The following is a 27,113-nucleotide window of genomic DNA, read 5'->3' on the forward strand; positions in this document are numbered from 1 at the left end:
AAATTTAAAGAATTTAACCTTTTATCACGTGAATTTCTATGAATTTCTCTTGATTAATGGGGAGCTATGGAATATAATTTGCATTCGTGTCAAGAATTTCTTCACATTTTTTAAAGTTTTAATTCAAATAATGATCGATGGCGCAGTGTAAAGGTACAGTTTTAAGCATTTTTGTATAATAAATTAGAGATATGTTGTAAAAATATCGTCGATAGAAAGAATACTCCTTTGCAATTTGCGTATGTTTACTTTAAAATACACTACGTGTTTTTAAGTATAATGTAATTCATCTAACTACTTCGATGGAGGAAACGAAAACGATTATCTTTGGATATATTCATTTAAAAGATTGAAACGTGAATTATTGAATACTCTGCATCCTATTCTATAATCACCTGCACGAATTTTTTCTTAGACTGATTGTTTTTCTTTGTGCAATAGCGGAACCTAGTTACAATTTATAAATGACTTCTTTCGAAATGTGGTTAAGGATATTATTTTTTAAAATATTTATTCGAAACTACTGGTTTGTTTGTTTGTTTATTACACAATAAATACCATTATTATTCGAGTATCATAAAATTCAGAATAGTAAACAACGAAATCTCGAGGTTGTTGTTTGACGTTTACATGCTGAAATTATAAATATAAACCGGTAAAGTTGTTTTAAAAGCTCGGTTTTTGAGTTTAAAAACAAGTTTATAAGTGTAACAAGTTTATAAGTGTAACAAGTTTGTAAAAGTTATTTTATGTAATGAATATTTAATTATTTATCGATTTTATTATTAAATTTTATAAAGTTTATTTGATAATTAAATTAGAAAATAAGCTAAGATATGAGATACTTATCATGATAAATCTTTTTAAATAAAATTAGTTCAGGTTACGGCGAGCTCATTCTGCAAGGAAACTAGTTTTTATTTTTTTAAATTTAATTCTATTGATTTTCGTTAAAAATAAACGACATACCTAAGTTTTCTATATAAAAAGTTACATAAGTTATATACAATGATAAATACATTTTAGTGCTTGATAACATTACTAAACAGTTTTATATTTTTGATAAACTAGTTAAAGTAAAATTATCATTTAGATAAAAAAAAAGTGAAACAGTCTGTTCTACTTGTTTATCATTTACAGTTTTGTTTACTATATATTATTTACAAGTAAAGTTCTTTGCTCTTGTCCTTTTATCGTGCAGATGTATACAGATTAAACAAATTCACGTATCAAATTCACGTGGACTAATCAGCTGATTTTTTAGGCTGAATATTGACAAAGTATAATTATTGTACTTTGATACGTTGTTTTAATATACAATGTTTTAACTTTGTGGGCTTAGTCATTAGAGCACAAAGCTTTCTGTTTTGTTATTATTCATAAACAGAACATAATTACGTAATAATGCTTAAATGTGGTGCTTAAAATATTATATCACATCCTTCTTAAATTTATTGACTTTCTGTTTATTAAAGTTATTTAGCGTCTTTTAAAACAGGTGACACATTTTCATTATCTTTGTGTGCCTTTTATTCACTAGAACGATTCCATTAACTAGACCAGTGATTCTCAAAGTGGGGGTCGCGACCCCCAAGGGGATCGTGAAAAATATTTGGGGGGTCGCTGAAAAATTGATGCAGATCAATTTTTTTTCAAATATTTTATAAATTTACTATGGATTCATGTTTAGAAATAATAGAAATAAAAAGTATATAAAATAATTTTTACTTAATAAATTGCACATATAAATAATAACAATATAAATATTTAAATACGAGCCTAACCCCCTCCCTCCGGGATGTTTTTCGACACACTCATTCTTCGGGGTCCTTTGAAATTTTAAGTGCAGAAGGGGGGTCGCGGTCCAAAAAGTTTGAGAAACACTGAACTAGACGAAACTGAATGATGTGGATTTATCTTCATGCGTTTTTCTTAATATATATTAATATATATAATATTAATTATATATATAATATATAATTTTTAATAATATTAATATATATATATATATATATATATATTAATTAATAAAACCAATAAATTTTTGAATATGAACTATTATTTATCTTGAAAACACATCAAACAATTTTAAATGTGATTTGTTTTTTCCGATAATTTTTGAAAGTTTGTATGTTAAATTTTGATAAATGATATATCGAGATTTAGTTCATTTTCATTAAATAAAAATTATTTAAGATATCAAGCTTTTAGAGAAAATTGGTTTTCCTTCAGGAATACATCCTGAAGGAATACATCCAAATCTTTGTTAGCTCCTGTCTTGCTTCGTGTTTTCTCTTTCTTTGAAGTTTAAAGGTACAAATTAGATTAATTTGTTTATTTAGCGAATTTTTGGATCCATCTAAACAACACACAATTAGATTTCGGTTGTCAAGGTGAAAGACTTTGACACGAAAACCTATTTTTTGGTATTTAAACAAATAATTTTGGAGTTGTCTAATTTAGACGACATGGAATGTTTTTATTTTGGTCACAAGAAAATAAATAGCAAAAAGCTAATTGCGTGATTCATTAAAATAATATCATATTTCCTGATCAACAGAATTTTGTTTATAATGTCGAGACAAATATATTTATATAACGTTATAAATATACAGTATCAAATGTAGAAAGTAGTGTTGAAAAAGCAGAATAAATATACACAAAATTAAGCAATTAAAACTTGGAACTAATGTAAAAATGTTGAAACGTGACGAAAAAGTTAATCGCCAAACGTCTAACGTAAAAGTGTCCCAAGGCTATTGCTTTATCAATAACAAACAATTAGAGTGATGAAGATTTATGGTAAGATTAAAAGGATTGAGAGTCATACATATATCAATTTTGGTTAATCTGTTTACTTAATGACATATCCGCTCTCACTGTATCACGATAACTTTTCTATTTAGTTGCTTCTATGCCAAAGAAAACAAAATATGACTGCACATAATTTGTTCAGGATGAGGTAATAAAAGCCTGTTGAATCATTTTTGTTACCACGCATCATTTGATTTACTTTATCTTTGTTCACCGTATCCATTATTATTTGTTATTCTTTTTTTCCTTTTGGTCTCTGGACAAAGTATTGGAAATTAATTATTTAACATTAATTATAATTTAGAAATTTTAAATAAAAAAATCTGTTTTATCATCTAATCCTGATAAAATAACTGACTAAAAAATAACATTATTTTTGCATTATTTAGTACGAAAACAATGAATTATAAAATAAATCCTATCCGATATTTACAGTTATTGGAAGAAAGTTTATATAAGAAGATCAGCCCATTTATGATTAAAGAGATAACCCATTTTCTGTTCAGCGATGGATACGCTAAAAATAGAATCTGACGTTAGTAATGACAACCCTTTACTTATATAGAAAGTCGAAAGTTGCCAGGAAGACACGCTTCTTTCTCTTCCTGTATCGTTTCAGATTAGGCTGCATTTTTGTTTGAAAAATGCATGCATTGTTTCTAAAGCTCTACTGCAGATGATAATGCAGATAATCCTTGTTTAAATTACGTAAGAGCTTTTTAAATTCAATAAAATAAAATAGCCCATTAAATTCAGGATTTTTTGTATAATAATTGTAGTAGTGGATCTACGATAAAAATTTTGCAATTAAATATATTAAAACTTTAAATTTAATTGAATTATATACGAGATTAAAAATTAAAATTATTATTAGCTGCTTATATTTAAATTCAATCGATAATATAAAATTAAACATATTAAAAAATTATTTATTCATTTTATTTCCTTCTCGAGTTTTTAATTTTCTTTTTTTCTTATTCGAAATTATTTAAAATAAATAAACATATATAGTTATGTTTATAAGTTTGTAAATCTTTCATTAAAGTAGTAAGTATAATTATCTGTATAATATTTAATTTTTTAAAGATGCGATAAACATCTTTCGATTAAAGTTGTGAGCGTTACGCCTGATAGCTGGCTCGACTGCATAACACAAGCTTTGCAGCAAAAATGGATTCGCAGGAGTCACTTTTAATTAATCAGAATATTTTTATAATTTCGTTTTTTCCTTTTCATTTTCTACAATGTTTTAGTACCTTATATCATTCGATAGAGTATTTTCAGTGGGAAAATATTTATATATTTTTGTTCTGATATACGTAGTTTAGAAGAAAACAAATAAACCGATTGTTTCAGTTTTTATGTAAAAAAACAAATGGAGGAATAAATACTTAATGCAAATAGAATGATGTCCTAAAAAAGCTACAGAATTTGCAATAAATTTTAAAAGAATATTTCTAAAATCTCAATTTTTTAAAAGATGTATTTTAAAATCTAACATTTGCTTGATTTTACTAAAATAGAAAATATTTTTATAAATCAGATTTAATCATTAGATAAAGTTGTTTACATAAGACTTGGAAAGATTAAATTTAGTTATATTGCAGCATATATGCCACAAGCATAAATATAACTTCATTTCAGTAGCACAAGTTGTGTTCCAAGGTAACAGCACTGCATCAATGTATATATATAGTGCATATAATAAATATACTTTGCCACGATTGAAATAAAGAAGGCCTTGCAAAGTGCTATATTAATCTTCAATATATAGCAGGTTATTATTATACAATTATTTCCGTTTTGAGTTTAAACAGGAGGTAGCTGCAACAGATTGTAGCCAAAGACGTTCTCTGCTCATAAATATAGTTAGTTTCTTGCTTTATTGCCAGGAAAGAATCGTGTTTCATCTCTCCAAAGACGTTAAAGACCTCTTAGCTGTTAACGAACTTCCACTCTCTCATTGTTTATCTTTGTCCATTGATTTTACATAAATTCTGAATTTTTATATCTTAAAATATCATGGAGCAGAAAAACCGGATGTCGGACAATATCGCGCCATCTGTTGTGCATCAGCGTAACGAAAATCGTGTTACCATCTCAAAGTTCTTAACTAATTACTCGTTTAAACATTGATTTATTTTAAGCATAACGAAGTAGAAACGGGGATCGATTTTCTTATCGTGTCAGAATCTGTTAAGTAACACTTAATTATTAATATGTTTTGACTGCTGAAGAAAATTAAAGGAAGTGGGAAAGGACTTACCACTGTCTACGAGGAGGAACATGTTCTCATATTACTGTTAATGCTACCAGATGGGGAGATTGAGTTAACGAAAAACAGTTTTTCGATTTTTCAGATAACGTCTCATCAACAATGTTAAATACATTTTAAAAAAAGATTTTTAGCGATTTTTTCCTCTTAATCTTAAGTGTTGTGATATGGTTAAAGTACTGATAAAATGTTTACTAATTTAACCGCCAGATGGCGATAGGTGCGATAGCGTTATCGTTATCTCATCCAAGGTCAATGTTTTATTCATATCTTTTACTGTATAAACCGATTTCATCTGCTCATCTGGAGAGAGGAAAAAAGAATTTGTTCCTAAGAATTTGGCAAGAATTCAGTAAACTTTATCGACCCTTTTGCGTCTTCCCTCATACATAAAGCATTCTTTGTACATCTCCGAGTTTATAAGTAACACAGCTGCAAGTTGACTAAACTCCGATTAAAATCATCTTTCCTAAAAAAAAGAACGTTATACGTTATATATAGTATTCTGAAAAATCAAACTGATGATATATACAAAGGTTAACGTTCATTTCAGAGAATCTTCGCATCTGTTATTCATTGTGTTCAAATTCCAAAAATTTCTTCTGTCCTTTGTTTAGGCGCTCCACCTTGTTTTGGTGGATCGTATTTACACGTCACGTATGCCAGACTATGACACAACCGGTGACATACCGTCTGTACAAAGCGGGGTCAATGAAAGGCACATTAATAGGAAACTTAGCGGTGGTTCCGTTTAAAATAAATGCAATTTTGAAAAGTCCCTTCGTCTTTCGTCAATAGGTTAAAACTTACTGGTGTTCCTCTCTCCCCTGAAAAGATCTCCCGCATGGCCATCTGTTGAGGGGATTTTTTCGAGTGAACACGGTGACTGAATACCAAAGAAGACTGCAGTCTCCACTGCAAATAGACTTATACCGTAAACTTTCAAAAGGGCATTAAATCAAGCTGTTCTTGTTATCGGTGAATGCCGTTATGGCTTGATTTTTTAAAAGATAATCTTATTGTTGCTTAGGTACAGACCATGTGACTTTAAAGTACCGTTCTGTTTCATTGAAAAACGACTTTAAGTATGTCTAATCATGCGCATTTCGTATGAAATGAATATCTACGTAAAAATTTATACAAATTAAATTCGTATGCATATATCATGAGCTAGTTACATGCAACATGTTACATTGAAGTCACATATGATGTATGTAACCGTGTTAAGTGAAGCGATCACTTTAATACACTGTGATGTCAACTGAAACTTTCCAAAACATAACATTGTTGCTGCATAATATTATAATAACGTTAAATCTTTATTCTTTTATAGAAGAGGTAATACACGTTAATTTTAAATCAGAATAAAGTTCACGCAGACTGACCTCAATGGCTTATTATAGTATTCCTGACCATATTTATCAAAAATTTATTCCAGATAATGGTTAGGCATTCTACTCGTTGTTATGATAAGTAATTCTATTGTTATTTGACATATAACGCATTAAATTTTAAAACATATTTTGATAAACCTCTAGACAAATTCGCGATAAAATTTCGACGAACTTTTTTATCATATTATTCAAGGTTGTGCGAATTAGCCCATTCGTTTTTCGATCTTTGTTCTTTTGAATATTTGAATAACCTTCCAATATGCTTTTTTTTCTCAATGGAACAGAGGAAACTGTCGTCATATATTTAAGCAAGTTAACGATAAAGCTGAAACAAGCTCTATTTATTCGTGTGATATTGTTTTTCTGTGAGGTGTGAAAACCTTAATATTCTTACAAACTTCTCAATGGATTTATAAATTTATTTTCTTTAAGAAATAGTTTCTGGTTTAAAAAAAACAAAGTCCATTATTCGATAGAATTTCACTTACTCTTCAATCGACAGCTGTTTTGGGCATTGTCAATACTTCCTTTTTACAAGGATTCACTCGTGTTTTCAATAGTTAATTCGATAATGGAATTGTTTCGATCTCCCTAAGGCTTTTCAACAGGTAAAATTTTTAATTTAATTTATAAATCGAAAAGTAATTTGTGTTTTTATTAAGGATAAAAATATCACATTAAATCATTTCCATTTTACTATCGTTTAAAATTCTAATCTAGGATTTAGTTAAATTTAATGTAAAAATAAAACTTTAGTTAGTTATTGCTTAAATATTTATTTTTATAAATATAATTTTTTTTTTATTTATAAATACTTAAATGAATATCGTCGTTTCGTCAAATTTTCAAAACTAATAAACAATTGGGTAAATTGTTAAAAATTATTTTAAAAATAAGCTTGTAATGTTTACTCTTATGTTTAATACATTGGAAAGAATATCGCATAAATTAATGAAAATCAAATTTCTCACGGCTACGTATAAATTGAAACCCTCGAAAATTCTAAAAATATATACAAAAATAAATATAGAATATTAATCAAGGTCAGTATGAATTAAATATATATGTTATGTAAAAATGATTTATTAATTCTAAATGTTATAAAAATACGTGGGTGTCTCTGCCCGTGGTGTACCGACTAATTAAAATTTTATAAGAATTCAATATTTATTCAGAAAAATCGATAATTTAGCTTTTATTTTTCAAGTATTTATATAGAATTTAAAAATTATGAAAAATTCTCGATTATGCAAACTAGCGACGTCTCAATAATTCAAAATATTTTAATGCATTTTCATTGTAAACACTAGGCGCTTGTCGATAAAAACTATTTTAATCTTTACAAGAATGTGTAGTAGAGATTCGCCACATTTGCTTTATCTACCGCGACAGGAGGCTTTTATTTCCCTCCGAACAATAAAATATATGTCTAGATATTGCCTCGAACATAAGAGGTAGTTGACCTTTTGGAATGAATTTCAGGGAGACCAACATCCTCTTTCGCCTCGTCGCTCTGAACATGACGATCTTCCTCTTCTTTTCCCACGTAAACCAAGAAGTATATCGCGTCAGACGAGCGAAGACGTTCGTTGGAGGAGAGAAAGCTTTGCTGCGTTTTCGTATGCTGGAGGAACAGCCAGTCAAGGTAGATCAATGATATTTACTTTCTCTCTTAAGCAATGACATCATTACTCTAAGTAAACTTTCTGATATTTTATGATTACGTTTTATATCGGGGCGTTACTTTTTTCAGTTTTTTTTTAAATTTTATGTCATTTGTATATCGTTTGGAACAAACCTGCTCTCTTTTCCTTCATAGGTCATAACTTATTTTTCGTAACGAAAAATAAATCTTAATTTATACTCGGAACTTTTGACCTTTAAAGTCATACAAGTATATATTTAAGAAATAGTATCTATACATAAAATTTCATTTAAAATATTTTAAAGTAATTTCATATAATTTCAAAATCTATGTCAATAATTTTATGTAAAATATAATTTACAGGTTCAGCTGAATCTTCAAATCTTGTAAGAATTAGGAACTCTTTAATGGGCCAATCGGCGCCATCTTTATCTGCCAGTATGGTAAGTATTTATTATTATTTCTTTTTTGTTTAATACATTTATGAATAAAAATTGACTGTCTGATACCATCCGAATTTTTACAGTTTATAAGTAACCTTTTGTCCTAAATAAAAAGGTGTGTACGCTTATCAGATATTGCTAAAAGATAGGAAATTCATCAATCTAGTTAAGGCGATTCTAGTCATACCAGTGATTATTGAGGGCAGGTACGAAAGTACGTTCACATCGGGAAAGATACTTATCGGATTTACACTGTCAATAACTATTTTTTTCTTTTTTCTTAAATGATTTTATTTCGAGCACCCTACAAAACATTCATTTTATTAATAGGATTATCATTTGTTCCGTTTCATGACAAACATTTAATTATTCCGGAAATCGAATTATGCGAAAATACTAGAAATGGGTTATTGTTTGTCATAGGGGCTAGTAATGGCCCAGATTCAGATCCCGCTTCCACCCTATATTTATGTGTCATCAGTTGTGGCAAGGTTGATCCTGATTTATTTCTCTGCTCTATTTTAAAGTATACTATTTGCCAAGATTTTAAATTATGGGGATAGAATAATTCTTCTTGGAATCATCATCTCATAAAGATCCGAATCGTTGTTTTTTTTTTTGTATCCTATTTTCATTTTTTACATTGATAATGGGTCCCTAGAGGTTTTATGTGATTAAAATTCTGTGTAATCTTTCATTCTTGTTGTAATATCTTCCAGTATTACAATATTATTATAATATTTGGTCTTGAAAGGTTGTTATTGAATTAAAAATATATTTAATTTATGATGTGGTAAACATAAAAACAATAATAATTCAGTTAAATATTTTAAAATAGGCCTATTTTTATGATTATCTTAATTATTTTTGCGAACACATTTTATTTATTTATTTTTTTATATGTATAAGTTAAATGTGTTTATATTTAAATATACGAACGGAAGATATTTTCTTCGATCAAAAAGAAAGTTAAGGTTAAGAAAGTTAAAATGATGAAATGGCGTGATGTAGAAAATAAATCAGTTCTAATGTATTGTCGACCTAAATTTAAATTGATGAATTGTTGAAATTTAACTGCTTGAACTTTGATAGAATCTTCTCATTATTTTTCTATTTAATGAAAAGTGTTTTAAAAATATGAGTTCACCCATTCATTAAACTTGTAAATGACGGATACAAAAAAAAAAGTAATTGTTAAGGAAGAGCGATATGGGCTAGTTCTATCAGCCAGTTTTTTTCTATATTCGATAAAATCGCGTGGTTAGAACAAAACATAATTTTCTTCAGTGAGTTTGAATCACTTCTCAGTCATTAGCCACTTCCATAGATTTATGATAGATAAGGTTATAAGGAACACGAATGCACGTAGAATCGTGATGATCCGAGATGCTAACACATAGAAAAGTTATTAAGTTTAAATTATAATTAGGTAATCGACTAAAGAACTCTTCACATGTAGTACGTGAATAGATTAAAAAAAATAAGTTCATTATGGTCAAAGGTAATTAGGATATTCTAGATCTGGAAAACTTTCAAGTGTGGAAGAGGAAAAAATAAAATTTTTAGGTTGGTTAGGTTAGTTGTTTCTAGTAAAAGAGCACGCATAGTGTAATAATTGAGTTTAAATAAGTCTATATAAGTCTACAGGCTGCGTGATGTAGACTAATGATTCTACATTTAATACATTTAATTTGGAAAGGATTCTAGTTTACATATAGAAATTATGTCAGATCTGACTATTGCATTTCGAATAAGGTAAAATATTTAATATAAATTTATAAACAAATTTTTGCTAATTTACAATTTCTTATCTTTAACATTCGTTACGCGTATTTAAGCTCTCACGTTGGATATTACAAATTAAATAATGTATAGTGTGTTCTTTCTCGAAAGAAGGTTTACATTAAAGTCTAAAGTTTCGTTACAAAATATTATTTCTTAATTCGAAACAATAGTCAATCAATGATACGCTTTGTAAGTTTTCTCTAATGAAAACCGATAAAAATTTTGCTACTTTATAAAATTTCTACGTATCGTATACCTTTAATAAAAATTTATTTATGTTTTTAATTAAAATTCCGATTCGAAAACCAGTAAAGTGCTATTTTATCACCTCCTCAAACCATTCTATATTTAGGCTATTATTATAGTTTCCTTTCTAAGAATGTGAATTGCTTAAGCTTCTAACAAAACAAGATCAATTTAAATATGAATAAGCAGAAATTATAAGAGAATGAATGATACAGAAAATGATAGATTAAAGTTTCCAAGTTGACGAAATATACTGTATACATATATATTTAATGATTATATTTAGAAACTGGATTGAAAAATCAGACAATGCCGTAACTAATCTGAAATGCAAATTTATTCGTAATACCAGACTATTTATTTAAATCGGATTTTGTTTTCAGAGAGATATTTATAAACCTTGTTTTGTTAACAAAACAAAAAGTCGTTAATTCTTTTTACATTTTTAATAATTCGTTGGAAAACGACATTTAGAAATAAAGAAAACACTCTATTTTCCAATACCCATTCTTTAACACAGTTATAGGAATATCCTTATTATAGGAACAGATAATTAGAATAAAGCATTTAGTTTCGTAAACTGTAGGGTGCAGTATCACTGGAGGGCAAGTGATGAAACCTAGGCCTTGGCTTCCCTCTTTAGCTTTAGGTTTGGATCCGCCCTTAGCTCACTTGACATAGGAGGGAGTCAAGGGCGGATCCAAACCAAAGTTCTGGGTGGTAATTTGTGTACAATAGAGCTAAAATTCTACTGAATAAGGTACAATAGTTTATTACCCACTAGGATTTGACATATAGTAATTATCATTCGACTTTTCCATTAAATTTCCCGTTAAATTTAATTGGAAATTTTAATTATTTTAATAATTTGGATAATAATTTTTATTATACTGTATGAATTTGTTTTGATCTTAAGAAATTGTTCAAATAATTTGATTAACAAGGAAAGTCTATTATGTAATAGATTTAACAATGCGTTTAAAAAGTGGTATTGTTCTCTTATAGGAAGCTCCCATTGAGTAGAAAATCTATCTATATATATATATATATATATTTCAATGTTTTATTTTATTAGATGATATATAACAAAACATTTTCAAAAACAAAAATGTTTTATTACATAAGCAATTTCAGTTAGTTTTAAACAACAATGAATTTTTGGGTTGAAAATATGGATTTTTTTTGTTACGCTTTTGGTTTGATTTTGCAGTTTTAAAAATAAAAATATGTTTTTAAAGACTTTTAACTTTATTTTAACTAATTTCTTTCAAAATTACAGGAAGAAAAAGTGTTGCATATACAATATATATAATTTCAATAAGTTTTAAGTAACTTACAATAATGATTTGGTATAAATTATTATTCGACTTTTTTATATAGAAAATATAGATTTTTTTGAAGATATAAGTAGTGATTTTAAGCTGGCTTCGACGATCCTTTTCGGTAAAAAAAATGGTCGAACATACGGAAATGCCTGTCATTTTCTCGGCTTTTAAGCAACAGCGTTCTGATAAATTATTACACGGATTTTCCAGATAAAACTCGGGCTTTTTAGATGAAAATGCGGATATTTTTTAAAGATGCAAGTATGGATTTGGAGAATATCTGGACGCTTTTGCCAGTGGTAAAATCGATGATGTAGCCGTTGATTAAAGAGCGCGCAAGTTCCTATTCTTGTTTTCCTTTGCGCAGCGCCCTCCCTCGGCGATATCCACCGACAGAGGACGTTGGGATCGAATCTGGCTGTTTGTGGATCGCTAGTTCGCGCGGTTGACAAACTTCAAATGTCGATCAAATAAGGACGAGTAAACACGGCTTTTCTTCTTATACGTAAACGTATGAATGTCTGTCCGAACTTTCTAGAGATGAACCGACGACCAGGAAATTACATATGTGTAAGCCGGATCCGGTTAAGCCTCGTCCGAACCTCAAAAAAAGAAGAGAGGATAACCTCATCTGCATTTATTTCACTTTTTGTTCGAGAATGAGGTAAGCGTCATTCATTTACATAACGCATCCATTAATTTTTATTTAGGATGACTTTATAAAGTGTTATAACACATCCCATTGTTAGTTCGCTCGTGATGTTTTGTGTTACAAACAATGATTTATCAGTTCTGATACAACGTGTCTTGAAATTGATACTTTTCTCCTTGTCGTTTTCTCTCTTATCTGGTTAATATCTAAATAATGGATTAAAAGGGGATTTAAACTTTATTGCCGTACTAATCAATAAGATAGCTTATGTTTCTACTATGGAATCAGCTGACTTGTTCGCATAAAGATTTCTTGGATCCTACCTCTAAAACACTGATCTACTTTGGTTTCTATTCTTTGTTTCCTGCCGATAAAAATCTAACTGTTGCGAGTATTTTGTGTACTCAAAATTAATGATATAATGCTTAGAGAGGAATTTAGGTGGAAGCCATTAATCTGATACAAAATTGACTATGTTTGCACATGTCCGTTTGCGTTACAAAATATATATTCCGTGTCTAGAGACTCTTTATACACGAATTTTAAATTTAGATTTACGTGAAACATTTATTTTTTCGTGGTATTCTCTGTGGAAACGTCTGTAAAAATGTTGTATAACATCAGTCTGGCTTTTTTTTACGGGAAAATTTTATTTAAAAACTCGACATTTCGTTGTTTTCTTTTAAAGCCATTTCGTTAAAATCTTGTTAAATGTAAATACAGGAAATAAGTTACGTTTAAGTATACCAATTAAGTGATTTTCTAAATAGTAAAAGTGGAAACAACGCATTTAGTTTAGGAAATTTAAAAAAAAATACCTCTAATGGCTTTTACAGCGAATAAAATGAGAATGTAGTTTAGTGAATTGACAATAAAAGACTTGGCCCAATACCTTCAAATGTTTAAAACGCCATTAACATTTAAAAAGGACTGAAACTCCTATAAAATAAATGAAATTAACAAAATACATTAATTTTGTTAATTTCATTTAACAAAATACATTAATTTTGTTTATTTTAATATTAAAGGTAATTAAGAATCTACTTTTTAATGCCGTTTGGCCGTGTTTTTTATATCTGGCGACATTTTGGCCAAGTCTTAATTATCAAATTTTTTAAATCAGTTTTTCACGAAGATAATTTCAATAATCAATTAATAAAAGCAAAGCTTTCAGAATTTGAATTGTTCAAATACATTTTATCCTGTTGCCTAAATTGTATTAATTTAGTAGAATAAAATTATTAGTAAACGAAATGTTTGTACAATTTTCCTTGAATATTGACAATAATTTTAAGTTTTTTTATGTAAAGACTTTCCTCGTTTTCTTTGTGGAAAACGTTTAAAAATATGGGAAATTAAGTCAACAATTAGGAAAAATATTCTCTTCGTACGTAGTTTACAGTTTGTTAAAGGAAGAAAAAAGTAAAGTTGAGAAAAGAGGGAAAAGTTGTGTGTGTTCGAGGGAAGAGACAGATTATCAAGTTGACTGCTGTGTATGAGGGAATGACGTAAAAAACCTGCGGCTTTCCGTTTCCTTCATTTTGGCATCAATCCAAGACACGAGAGTCGTCTACACATCTGTATTCAGGGCAGCAAACTGGGAGACACGCTGTCTATGCTAAATAAACGTGTCGTATTTTCAATATAGGCGAGTCTCTCCTTCGGTTGGAGTCGTCCCCTCTTACCACAATTGGTTTTTGTAGTCGTTCGCCCACTTTCCTTTGTCTTTCACCGAATGCGCCTAATTTTCGTGTCGAATATTTAAGATGGAATGAATATTTTGCCTAATTTTTTTTATATTTTTATTATTATATTTCTAACTTGTTCTATTTCTTTGATTCTGCTCCATTTATTTGGATTTGACGCCCCGTCAAGCAAATCGTCTGAGTCACATTAGTATCGTCATTTGTCACTGCCAGGTGCTGTATCCATTTAGGTTCCTTTTAGAGTCTTCTAGGACCCCTCGTATCAGCCTCGTTGGGTTTCGAGTGCTTCGCTTCGTGTTGCTTATCTCGATTGAGGAAGAGTCGGATTTGAAATCCGATTTGGATATGTAAAAAATATGCACTTGGCCAACCGAGCGGGGAAGATAATGTCGTGGAAATATTAAATAATGTTATTCAAGATTGTAACAATCAATTACCAGTTGAAAAATGAATTTTTGTGATAATAGTTAAGCACCAATTTTTTTTTTCTCTAAAATGATTGGGCGGTTTCTGGTTATGTTTCGAACTAATATTAACTTTTTACTTTTTCTTTTCTTTTTAGTTTGATTCTCAGGTCTGATAAGTTAATTGGGTGTGATTTTAGAAGAATTAACCTTTTCAGTAGGGTGTGGTGGTTCACTTATACACGAGACATAAACATGATAATGGCTATTTTGAAGAAACGTGAGATACTGGTGTTCCTAATTAGTGTATTGAGTTAGACAAAAGAACTATATTATTATGTAGAAAGTTAACTTAAGAAAAGTTAAAATATTGCTGATCAATTTTACTCGATATAGTATCTTATTAATTGATGGTAATCGATAGATCTTCAGATACTAAAAACTATGAAAAAATTTTAGATAAATGTTATTTAACATTTATAATAAAATTAACAAATAGTTTGCTTAATAAAATAGAAATTGTTTGTGTAAAATTTATTGCTTGGGTTTATTACGTTTCGAAATGGCAAGACTTGCACCGTTTTGAGGAATCAAAATTTATAACGTAAAATCCCGATTTTTGTAAAGAGACCGTTATCTAAGCTTAATATTTAAGCCGTAATGGGAAAGATTGCACTCAAGTGCCTGTATAGCATTGTCTGGGACCTGGACTTTGACCCATTTGGGCTTTTGTCCTACTTGAAAGAAGCCAGTTTGACATTTTTGTTAGCGGTGCTGCTGAAGAGTCATAATCACAGACGTCTTTGTTCGGGAAGGAGAATAGCCGAATCGATCCTAACCTGACAGCGATCTAGTTTTTAAAGAATGGGCACTTTTGTGGTACTGGTCCAATGGTATTTTTTAAACGTGCCAAAGCTTATGTGGAAGGCATTCCATTAAGAGAGCAGTTTCGCAATCGATTTTATTAGAGAACATCAATTCGGAAGTGGACTGGATAAGGTTACAAGATAAAACATTTTTTGACAGTACAATTTCCAGAATGACAGAAAGACGTGTAGAAAAAAGTTGTTAATTAGAATGTAGTCGAAGTCCATCAAATAAAAGCATAATTCCTTGATTACTGTTTAAAAATACCGATTAAAATAACAATATGGGCCAAACAACTGTACAAGAATTCGCTATACTGTATATACATTTTTTTTCCTGTTTAGTTTAAATTCCTGTTTCTATTATCTAAGTTTATCAACATTATCTTTGAATGAGTTTGCAGTTGGATATGTTCCCAGGACGACGGTTTGGAATGAGTTTAAATGAAAAATATTCTAGAATATAAATTTAATCGTATCTACTCTTTGACTTTTCGATAATTAATGTCTTACATACATTAATTATTTCCGAAAATAAAATTAAAAAATAACTTAGTGTTTTGTAGATTATAATAGTTTTGGTTCAAAATAATTTATAAAATTTTATTTTTAAGATTTTTCTTCTTTAAATTACTGCTTAAGTCGATTAAAAAAAAAGTTGGGTGTAAAGTTAAAATTTATTAAATGGGCTTAAGTCAAGTATTCTATTATAATTTTTGATCGATGCCAAGATCGGGAAGTTGGTTATTGACGATTAAAACTGTGTTTGACACGTATGAATAGCCGAGTGTAAATGACATTTCTTGTTGGAACACACTTTATGCGGTTGTCTGGAAGAACCAATGTGCAGTTTGGCATCGAGCGACCACCTCTACATTCCTCGTTGCGCAGAAGTGAGTCATATTTTCGATCATCTAAGAACTGGTAGGACGATTTAATTAAAACTTGTCTCCTCTATTCTACAATATATCACAGAACAAACGATCGATGTCAACAAAAACATATATCAGAAATTATATCTAATTAAATATTCCGTAAAAACAAAATTATTTCTTTTTTGTGATGGTCGAAAAGTTGGAAGCCCAAGAAAGTTTCTCAATATATCGACATTTCCGCAAAACAAGTTTAGTTGCTTAATGAGAAGCTATTTTTACTACTTAAATGTGTTGTTTTTTTTTGGAAATTCGTGTGTCATTTACTAAGAAAATCCGATGTTGCACTTCTGAGTTTTGATGGAATGCTGCGGCGAAGTCGTACTTTGCGGAAGAAAAAGAAAAACACCACGAAAATATATGAGTAATCTGGGTTCTTTTTTGGCTTCTTTTTATTTACTTTTTTAAAATCATTTTAATCTGAATTTAATTTCATTAAGAATTTTAAACGAGTTCTTTTACCGATCATAAATTTCAGCAATTATATATGTTAATTTATATACTTTACAGTATAGATTATTGGCGATAAAACTTGTCGTAACTTTATTAATGACGTAAATTCCAGTTCGCCCCCATTTTATCGATTGGTAAATTGCGTGTGACATTGAGACTTGAAGAAATTAAGTAGACGATATAGCATGTTTTTATCCGTATGCTATCCATCACAGGGTGGAGCGAATGCTGCTCCTTTAAGACGAAGTAATGCGTTCATCTATTAATAATTAGGATACGTTCTCAAGTGGTTGATCGCTCCTTTTGTTTTCAGAGACATTAGGCGAAATGTTGGGAAATCGAGGAAGAAGGATGATCTGGATTCGATTTCTGCAACCATTTCATTATGAACGTTTATCCCAAATGTTCATCTGGTTGATATTCTTTGAAGCAGATGGGAGCAGTAAAAGCTGTTACTTCTGTAGCCAGATAAAGAAGAAGAAAATACGTTAATAACTAGAATTTCTATTATTATAATAAATTTACTTCTAGTCGAAGATATTTGCTTGTTTTAGAGTTCAGCGGTTTTGATAGGTGTGCGTGCCATTTATGACGTCGTTAAGCTGCATTCATGTTCTACTATAGTATTTATTTGTATATAACGTTACACCAATGTACTGTATAAATGTCAAGAGTTGCTAGGACACACATTTAAATCTTATTAGTCTTGCAAACGTTCGGAATTTCGATTTGATATCTCTAACTCTTGCACAACTTCTAGAATTTATAAATATACATGATTTAAAATTGACTAAATTTGCATAAGTATATGAATTAAAAAGTATTAACAAATTTTTAACATTTTTAAAATGTTGCTCTCAAATATAAACAAGCAGAATAACATTCATATTTAAATATTTTTGAATAATATGCGAGTATATTTTGTCTTCAATTATGCTATCGTGTTTATTTTGGAGGCCACAATTATGGAACTACTCTCTTTCCAAGGATATTTCCTTGTGGTGTTACTAACTTAAATCATAATTTATAATAGTTTAGCATTACAGTTTTAAAAATACACTAATACATGTTTCTATTGATTGATACTTGTAGATAAATGACTACTTGGAAAGATCGACTTTTGAGATTTCCAATGACAATAGAATCATAAATGACAACTTTATTAAGGATGATTTTTTTAGATGGAAACAATTTATAAAAGTATTATCTTGTTCATAATCATAATTAACAGATTTTCTAAACTTTTAAAGTTCTGGATATATGTTTATAATTTAAAATATAGGTTATTGAATATTTTATTTAGGAAACAGGTTAATATTTTGCTTTATAATTGTTCGGGATCCTCCCGGCTGTATCATTGACAGTTTTTAAAAAGATAAAACAGAAAAGTATGTCGACTTATATCATTCTATTAACATTGCTTTACCAATCATTACTAGGGCAATCGTTCATTCTTTTATTCTTCGAGTAGCTGGTGTCTTACCATTACGTTTGACCTATCAATCAACATCCTATTGATTTTTGTTATCAAGTTTAAAAAGAAAACCAGAGAATAATAGGTTAACCTCCATGAATAGGAGGAACTACAAAACATGGTTGGTGCTTCTGGCTGTTTTCTTAATTAAAATGGCACTTCGAGGTTGTTACGTTCGTCTCAAAAAGATTAAAAATTGCGTTGGCGTAATACTGACGTCATCCATCATAATTCACTCTCGTTATGATCCTGATTTTGCTATTCTGTTTATTTTATTTTATTTTTTCCTGGATATTTGGGGAGTCGATTTATTTACTCGTCGCTAGGCCTGACCTTAATCTGAAGTGACAAACCTTGCTCCGTTTCTTTTGGTCAATCGTTACACTTGACCCGCATTTCCGAGGTAAAAGAATCGAAAATAGGGGTTTTCTCGCTACATTTTGGCCCCCGTAACGAGAGGGCAAAAAATAAATAAGTAAATAGCTGTAGAACGTATATCTTATCATAATTCTGTAAGATATCCTTTATTGGTTCGCTTTTATAGCATCTGGAATAAATAAAATTGGAATTTGAATTAATGTGATAAGTAATTAAATAAAGATTACATCAAAATTTTGGCTATAAATTAAAACTAATTTATTGCTAGTTTATTTAAGTATCCGGTTACGGTTTTTAATTTTTTCTGTTATTTTTATAGTTTAAAAGTTATGCAATATTAAGTTTTAAAAAAATGTTTACTGATCTGTATCATCTTTCGTTCTTATACAATAAAATATTTCCGTGTTTTGATATTTTATTGTTTGAACAAAAAAAGGCAAATGCTTTAGCAAAGATGTTACCCTGATTTATTAATACATTACCATTAATTTAAGATTTTTAAAATTACTTAAATTACTATTTATAATTTAAAAAAATATATAAATTGAAGGAAAGGTATCTTTAATTGTTAATCTAATGTAAAAATGTTTTGTTTCCTGCTAAATATTTGTTAAACGGTCGATAAGCAGGAGAAAATATTTTGACAAAGATCAAAATTTTCGAGGAAGAATCGCAGTTTTACTATTTTTAGAACCGAATAATGTGCCGTTTTCAGCTTATTTTGAGAGATAATTTTATTGCTTATTTGTTAAATATTGTACGACAAAATTTAGAGTATATTTTGATTCAAAATAAATATAAGTTGATTGATTTATTAAATATTACATGTCGATGTTTATATCTGGGGAAACGAAAACTACGAATTGTCATTTCGCAGTTAATTTGTCTAAAAGAAACAAACAAAGGAAAAGAGAAAATTGAATTTAACATTAAAACGCAGCGTAAACATGTTGGCTGCGTAGTTTTGTTGACTAAAATATCTATTACCTCGTTTTTTGTTTATTAACGTGTTATTGTTTTTCTTCTTGGAAGATTTGTTTCCCTTGAATGTTATTAACGAACTCCCCGGGAGGAATGTATTTAACGGGAATGATTTTATCTGAAGGTAAACTTAATCACTTCCTTGCGGCGTACTTCGATAATACTCATGTTATTTTACGACCTCCCCGGACGTCCGTTTGTTGGCTGTGAGGTCGTTGCACCACTTCCCTCTCTGCGCAGTCAGTCGTAAAGTATTGTATGTGGCCCCGAAGTAGAGAAAAGCACGTGTTGTCGATGTGCTTGTTGGTGTGCATCTCATAAAAGAGAAATGAGTTGCTAGAAGTGAAATCGATTATCTCAACTCCTTTGATTCCTTCTGACATGGTAAATTTTTAAAGTTTCTCTTTAATTATTTCTCATATCTTTAGGTTAAATAGATAACTTTCTTGGGATATATAACTAGTAATTGTAAAGTAAAGAAATAATTTTAAAAATTAATTATACTATGAGGTAATGTTTTATCAATTAACCAAGTGGACTATTACAGTCTTCTTAGAAAGACATAATTGACAAATGGATCATGTAGCTCTAGGTTAATTGCAGTTAATAGGCTGAGCTTCCTTGGGTTATGGTTTCTAATCTGATTTGAGTGTAACAGGTAGAATGAAAATTCACATTGGAGTTGATATTTCTGCATCTATTATATACTGTTTTGTAGTAGAATTTTAATATCTTGTGTTGAATTGAAAAAAGAATATAAAATATATACTGTATATAATTTAACATATGGCATGACTGTTGTAATTGCTAATTTTGAATTTTGTTTTCATTTTGGATTATCAGTCATCTTGTTTGAGATGTCTTCATATGTCGGATCAAGAACAAAAACTATGCATTTCTGTAAGTAGTTCGGTCAGTATTATACTTCAAATGGATCTGAAACATAAAAATAAAATGTCGTCTAATGGAAATGGTGGAGATGATTATTCTCGAAGGAGAAGTTCTCATAATCGGAAAAGAAGTCTAACTTTATCTTTGCCAATTACACTTTCGTGTTTGATGAATTTAAAGGTGAGTAGAGATTTAATGAATCTAATAGGTCAAGTCAAAAACAGAGAACATTAAATTTGCTTAATAGCAATGTTGCAATCATTGCTAATAAATCAGACAGTCAATTTTTGTTATTTATGATGATAATCATTAAAATTATTATTGAATTATATAAGTATATATAAGAAATTTACCGTTTAGTTTCGTTAGTTTGTTTTAAATAGAGTTTTAATTTAATTTTTTATTCATTATAAATATTTGAAAGTTAAATAAACATTAATCTTGCTTAATATGGTTATTTTTTATTTTTTTTAATGATTTTTTTTATTTTCTAAAATATTTTACATTTTTTTGAATTTAGAAAGAACTCAGCATGTCTCGGAGAGGAAGGTTAGTATGCAAAATTATTAACAAATAAAAAAAACTGTAAGTTTAAAATTTTTGAACTGAGTAATTATAATTAATAACATTAACATAATATATTCATCTGGAAATTCTTGTTAATGTTAAAAATAGTATAGATTTTATACTAATATTAGTATATGCAGAAAAGAAAAACACTTAATGATATACAATATTAAGATTCTGTTTTTTTTATGACAGTCGGTGTACAACAAGAAAAAGTTTAATCTGTAATACCTCACCTACTTTACCTCGTTGTCATTCACCTATATCACAAGGTAAATTTTCTTCTTAAAACTTTAATTTTTATAGAATAATTTTGTTTTATAAATTTATAACTTTTTGTTAAAAATAAAAACTTATATATAGTAATTTAGCATATATTATTTATAAGTTTATATTTATTAATAAAATAAGGCTGTTCTTATTAAAGATTTAGTTTATCACTATTATTATTAAAGGAAATACCAACTATCACCTGGCAACAGTAACTATTGCCAGATGGTCAGCAGAAATGCTGTATCTCAGTTGTTGTGCTTCTCAGTCGTGATGTAAAAACAAGCATTAATACAAGTCTTATTGCTTCATTTATTGAAAGTTTTATTAAAATTAAATAATATAAAAGTTTGTAAATTTTTGCTTAAAATTAATTTACATTTATTAGTTCAAAAAATAAAGATAGTTGTATTAGGATAAACTTCTGAAGATATAAATATTATATGAAGAACATATTCTAAATTTATCTTTGGATATTTTTTTTTCTTTCTATTTGTTTTTACTGATAATTGAGTGTAATTGAATTTATAAGATAATTTTGTTTAATTTATAATAATAATTTTGTAAAAGCAATAAATTTAAATTGTACATTCATTTTAAAAATTTAATAAAACTTTGAACATTTAATTATTTAATAAATTATTATTTTTTTGTCTTTTTTTTCCTGATAGAATTTAATATACTTGAAATAAAATTAATTTTCTAATATTTGTATTATTGTTCAAATACTGGAATTCATTTAATAAATGATTCATTATCTACTTTAATCGTATTTTTTAAATGATGTTTATAATTTAATTGTAGTTTCTAAATTGATTGCATATTCTGAATTAAAAATCTATTTTTTTAATTATTTTCTTTGTTTTTTAGGAAGCCCACTAGATAGTCCTCGGAATATGTCACCAAGTCAGCATTTTGCTTTCGTGTCAGCAAAAAGGTGGTTTACGAAACTTGTAATAATTCAGTAGTGATTAATTAATTTTTATTATGTTAAGCAATAATTTATTACCATATAAAAATTTCAACTTATTACTTTCATTAATGGCCAAATATTTCTTCTAAGAACCTAAGGCATTTTAGCCTTAGGTCATTGAATTATTACTTCTTATATCTTGTCACTAGGTTGTTAGGTTGTTAGGTTGGTTGATTGACATGCATGATAAATTACTAGTATAGCTTGTTGTCGGCATTATATATATTTTTATGTTTATAGGGGTGATGGCCGAAGATGGTCAGTGGCCTCTCTTCCTTCCTCGGGATATGGGACTAACACTCCTGGCAGCTCAAATGTCTCGGTGAATATGCATTCTGATCTTATTTTCTGTAATTAATTACTTAATTTATTTTGTTATAGTATAAGGAATTAAAACTAGCTTATTATTTAAAATTTTTTTTTAAAAGTAGGTCATTTGTTATTTTTAATTAGAATTGGAAAATTAATTGATTAAGTTTGTTTGTAATTGTTTTTTAAGTTAATTATGTTTAGTTTTTATTTATTTATGTAAATTAAGTTTTTATTGCTTTACATAACACAATATATCCACCTTAAAATTTTCATTTCCAAACATTTATTTCTTAATTTCATTATGTTTACTTTATTAAATTTCTATTATTTCTTTATGAAAGTTTTTCTAATAACGTTTTAAATTAGAGAAATAATTAAGTAGTAAATTAAAACAAGAATAATTTTTGAAAATTACTTATTTAGCTGTCATTCTTATTCCATTCTTGTGAATCAGTTTCTATCTATTATTAATAAAACACACACAAACATTCACCTAATACCATAAAATGCACCTACTTTTTCTGAAGCCCACTCTGTCCATCTCTCCCAAGTCTCAGTGTTCATCACAGGAAAAGTTACATCCTCTTCCTAATCAATCAACTCCAACACCTGATGAAAACAACCAAGCTTCACATTTCAGCAGTAACGAAAGCAATCTTGGATTTGAAGATGATGGGCAGAGATCCCCTTTGATACGTCCTCGATCTCGAAGTCTTAGGTGAGAATTTTTCCTTTTTTTACGTCAATGTTTTATTAAATTTTTTAAGTTATTGTATTCATTTAATTAATTTCAACTTATTATATTTTATTCGTGATTACAAAATATTCTGTTAATTTTTTGGTTATTAATAAATATGCTGTTTTCTATAAGAATCATTATTAATTTATAAATTAAAAATAATTTGATCAATTGTAATTTATATCTAAAAGTAAGATGATACAGAAAATTTTTACTTTAAAAATTGAATTTTTGATGTTTAAAACTGATATGTTTTTAATTATTGAAAGATCTGAAAGTTATATCAGGACTCAAAATTAACTTTTATTGCTACATATTTTATATATTTATATTAATGTATATTTTTAATTTAAAATGTGTTTCCAATAATTAAATGATAATAAAATATGTAAATTTAAAATATTATTTCAATTAAAATGTTTAAAAAATAGCAAAACTTTACTGCTTTAATGTAAATTATAGTATTTTCAGGAAAATAAATCATGATAAGATATGAAAGTATTAAAATTATGAAATATAATTTCAAAATAATGCCTGCATTGGCTACTATTATAGAAAATACAAACTTGTTAGTAGAATGTTATCAATTTGATATTTCAAGTTATTTTATCAAAAAATATGAAAATAAAAATAATTATTAAAGTAATAATTGAATAGTTTTGAAAAATATAAAATTTTAATATAAAGCTAGAATTATCAGTGTAAAAAAACAAACTATAAAACTTAATTATTGGATAACGTAGGAATGGAATATTGTATATTTTGTCAAGAACCCGCATTTTTATTACCGCTTATCGGTATATTGTTATTGCATTGTCTGCGCAATCGCAAAAATTCTTTCCGTTCTCAGATTTTGTAAATTTGAATTATTAGTTCGTTCTTTTTATTTTTTGTTCGTTTAACTGAAGAAGGCTGATCAAATCAGTTGAAAACGTTTTTATACGATTAAATTTGTTGCTGGAATCTTGTAAAAAGGTGTTGTTTTCATTTTTTATACCATTTCCAGTAAGTTTGTTATTTTTAAACATAATGACCAAATCATTGTTCAGAGGCTATTTCATTTGTATCTAATTCAGTAAACAAAGCAGCATCACTTATTAACTATTATTCAAATTTTGTTATTTTCCAGTTTAAATATAGAATTTTTTATTCAAATAAGTAAATAGTTTAATTATGATAAGAAAACTTTTAATAATGACCAAAGAAAACATAATTTATTAACACAATTATTATAAACCAGTTGAAAAGTATAAACATTTGTAAAATTTCAAACTTTTGTACTTAAATGGATAACACTTATATATCTAAGTATTTTGTTGTTATCTAAATTTCATATCTAATCTATTGAGTTACAAAAAAGTTGAGATAAATTTGATATATTATTGATTTTAATTTCTTTACTTTCTTTTTTATATGATATCTTATTATTTTTTTTTATAATTTGGAATAATGTTTTTACTGTTTTTATAAAATATAAATTTTGTAAATAAATTCAATTATAATTTGAAAACTGAAAATTTTTTAAATTAAATATTAGTTTAAAATATAAACTGTTATCATATAAGTTCAGAGGCAGATTTAATTTTTATTAATACATGATTCTTCAATAGAAGTTTAGTTAGTTTTTTATTTATGACCATTTTTTTAGCTAGTTTTTTATTTATAATTTAAAAATGATATATTATCATCAAACAGGAACCTATGAAAAGTAATAAATTATCCAATATAAATTACTGTGAATATGAATTATTGCATTAAGTGTATGAAAGTCTATCTGGGATTTAAAAAACATTATGAATTATTGATTTGGTAAACTACACAGTAGACGAAATGATCAAACATTTATTGTATTCTGTAAATATGTTTAAGAAAAGAAAACAAATTTGACAATATGAAGTAATAATTTGATAATTTTAAATATGACATTTGTAATCATTCTGTAATTAAAAAAAATCAGTGAAGTCATTCTTAAAAGTTTCAAACTTGTTGACTTTATGCCAATTACTGATGTTACTTTTCATTTATGAGAAATAGAACTGATCATAATGATGTTTTTAATTTTGTAAAGATTGCTTAAGGTTGTAAATACTGTATTATTCAACTTATAAATATATTAATTTAAGAATCAAGAGTAATGTTAAACTGTAAATTTTAAAAATTAAGATTACTTAAAATAAACATAAGAAAATTTAAATTTAAAATATTTCATTTACATTTTCTGATTATATTTAAATCAAATTTATTTATTGAGTAAAAAAATATTTTTGATGTATTCATTATGTAACAGTTTTATTTATAAATTTTTTAAATATTAATTTTAACATAAACTGAAAATGTTAGAATTTTAAAACTCTGAAAAAAGCAATAAGACAATTAAATCATTTTTTAAAATTTAAATGTATGAAATTTCTTAATAAAGGAAATTTGATTGAGAGTCATGTTTATAAATACTACATATAAAATTAGAGATGTAAATATGAAGATTAAAATCCATTAATGAATGAAGAAACAGTGTTTTAGGCAATGTTTTATATAAAAGGTATATTTTAAATTTAAACTAATAGTTTGTTCTATTGCAATATGCACAACTGTTGAGAGCTCGTAAATGGTGCAGGGTTAGAGTGGGGTTTTTTTTTTAAGAACAAATGAAATACGTAGAACACTTCTTTATTAATAAAAAGCATTCTTAAAAATTTTAATTGTCTATTAGTAAAAATAACATTAATTTATAGGGTTAGAAACCATTACAGACATCTAAGTTTTCTTCAAGCCCAGAGAAAACCTCAGCTTTTCCCTCTCAATAGCCCTGGCAATGTGCTATTATTTTTTAAAATTTGAGTAATTTATATTATTTAGAATAAAAATATTATAAACATCTAGAGTATTGTTGAGATAACAAACTAATATTGTAAGAAAATTTTATTAATTAGGTTTCCATTACCGGTTTTTTGTAGACTTTAAAGAATTAAAAGCTAAAAGTGGCTTTCTTTCTTCAGTAACACATCACACAAAGTAACAATCCTTGTGTGATGTATTACTGAAGAAAGAAAGCCACTTTTAGCTTTTAATTCTTTAAAATTTTATTAGTCTATTTTTTTAATAATAATTTGCATTTAACAAGTTCTCCTAGATTTGGTTTTATTGGTTAAATTAATTCAAATTCATCTTTTCTAATTATCTTAAAAGATACAGGTGATATTGTCTCATTCATTTGAACTATTCATGTACAGGATAACTTAATGTGCTCAAAATTTTAATTAAAATTTGAATTTAAGTTAAATAAAAAGATTTCTATTTTTAATGATGCGGTACGGAAGATTTTAAACTTTATCTCATTTAGTCTAGGTTTTGATTGTTACGTGCTCAGACAATCTGCCCTATAATTCCAGGAAATATAATCATCAGAAGTTCTTTTTTTTTTTTTTAACATTTTAAAGAACACATGCAGAATTTAAGTTGTAAGTTGTATATATAAAAGAAATGTTTACTATAAAAATTTAAAATGAAATTTTAATTTATAATTTATTTTTTTTGTAAATAATAAAGTAAAATAATATATAGAAAATTGTCTATTTCAATTAAAAGTAA

General features: G+C 27.6%; 1 protein-coding gene and 1 long non-coding RNA gene across 2 annotated transcripts in view; one reads left to right on the forward strand and one right to left on the reverse strand.

The window, feature by feature from the left end:
• The window catches only part of LOC136982657 (microtubule-associated serine/threonine-protein kinase 3-like), a 107,785-nt gene that overhangs the window by 44,329 nt on the left and 36,343 nt on the right, over nucleotides 1-27,113 (forward strand). The window contains 7 exon segments of the mRNA XM_067279216.1: nucleotides 7,966-8,128; nucleotides 8,492-8,571; nucleotides 21,185-21,213; nucleotides 21,427-21,503; nucleotides 22,372-22,438; nucleotides 22,715-22,796; nucleotides 23,314-23,504. Coding sequence (XP_067135317.1) covers nucleotides 7,966-8,128; nucleotides 8,492-8,571; nucleotides 21,185-21,213; nucleotides 21,427-21,503; nucleotides 22,372-22,438; nucleotides 22,715-22,796; nucleotides 23,314-23,504 — 689 coding nt within the window.
• LOC136982658 (uncharacterized) lies at nucleotides 22,481-23,419 on the reverse strand. Its single transcript, XR_010881916.1, has 2 exons — nucleotides 23,303-23,419; nucleotides 22,481-22,822 (listed from the first exon to the last, which is right to left on the reverse strand). It is a non-coding gene; the product is annotated as an uncharacterized lncRNA (long non-coding RNA).

The sequence above is a fragment of the Centruroides vittatus genome, unplaced genomic scaffold (assembly GCF_030686945.1).
Source record: "Centruroides vittatus isolate TY-2023 unplaced genomic scaffold, ASM3068694v2 contig_862, whole genome shotgun sequence".
NCBI lineage: Eukaryota > Metazoa > Arthropoda > Arachnida > Scorpiones > Buthidae > Centruroides > Centruroides vittatus.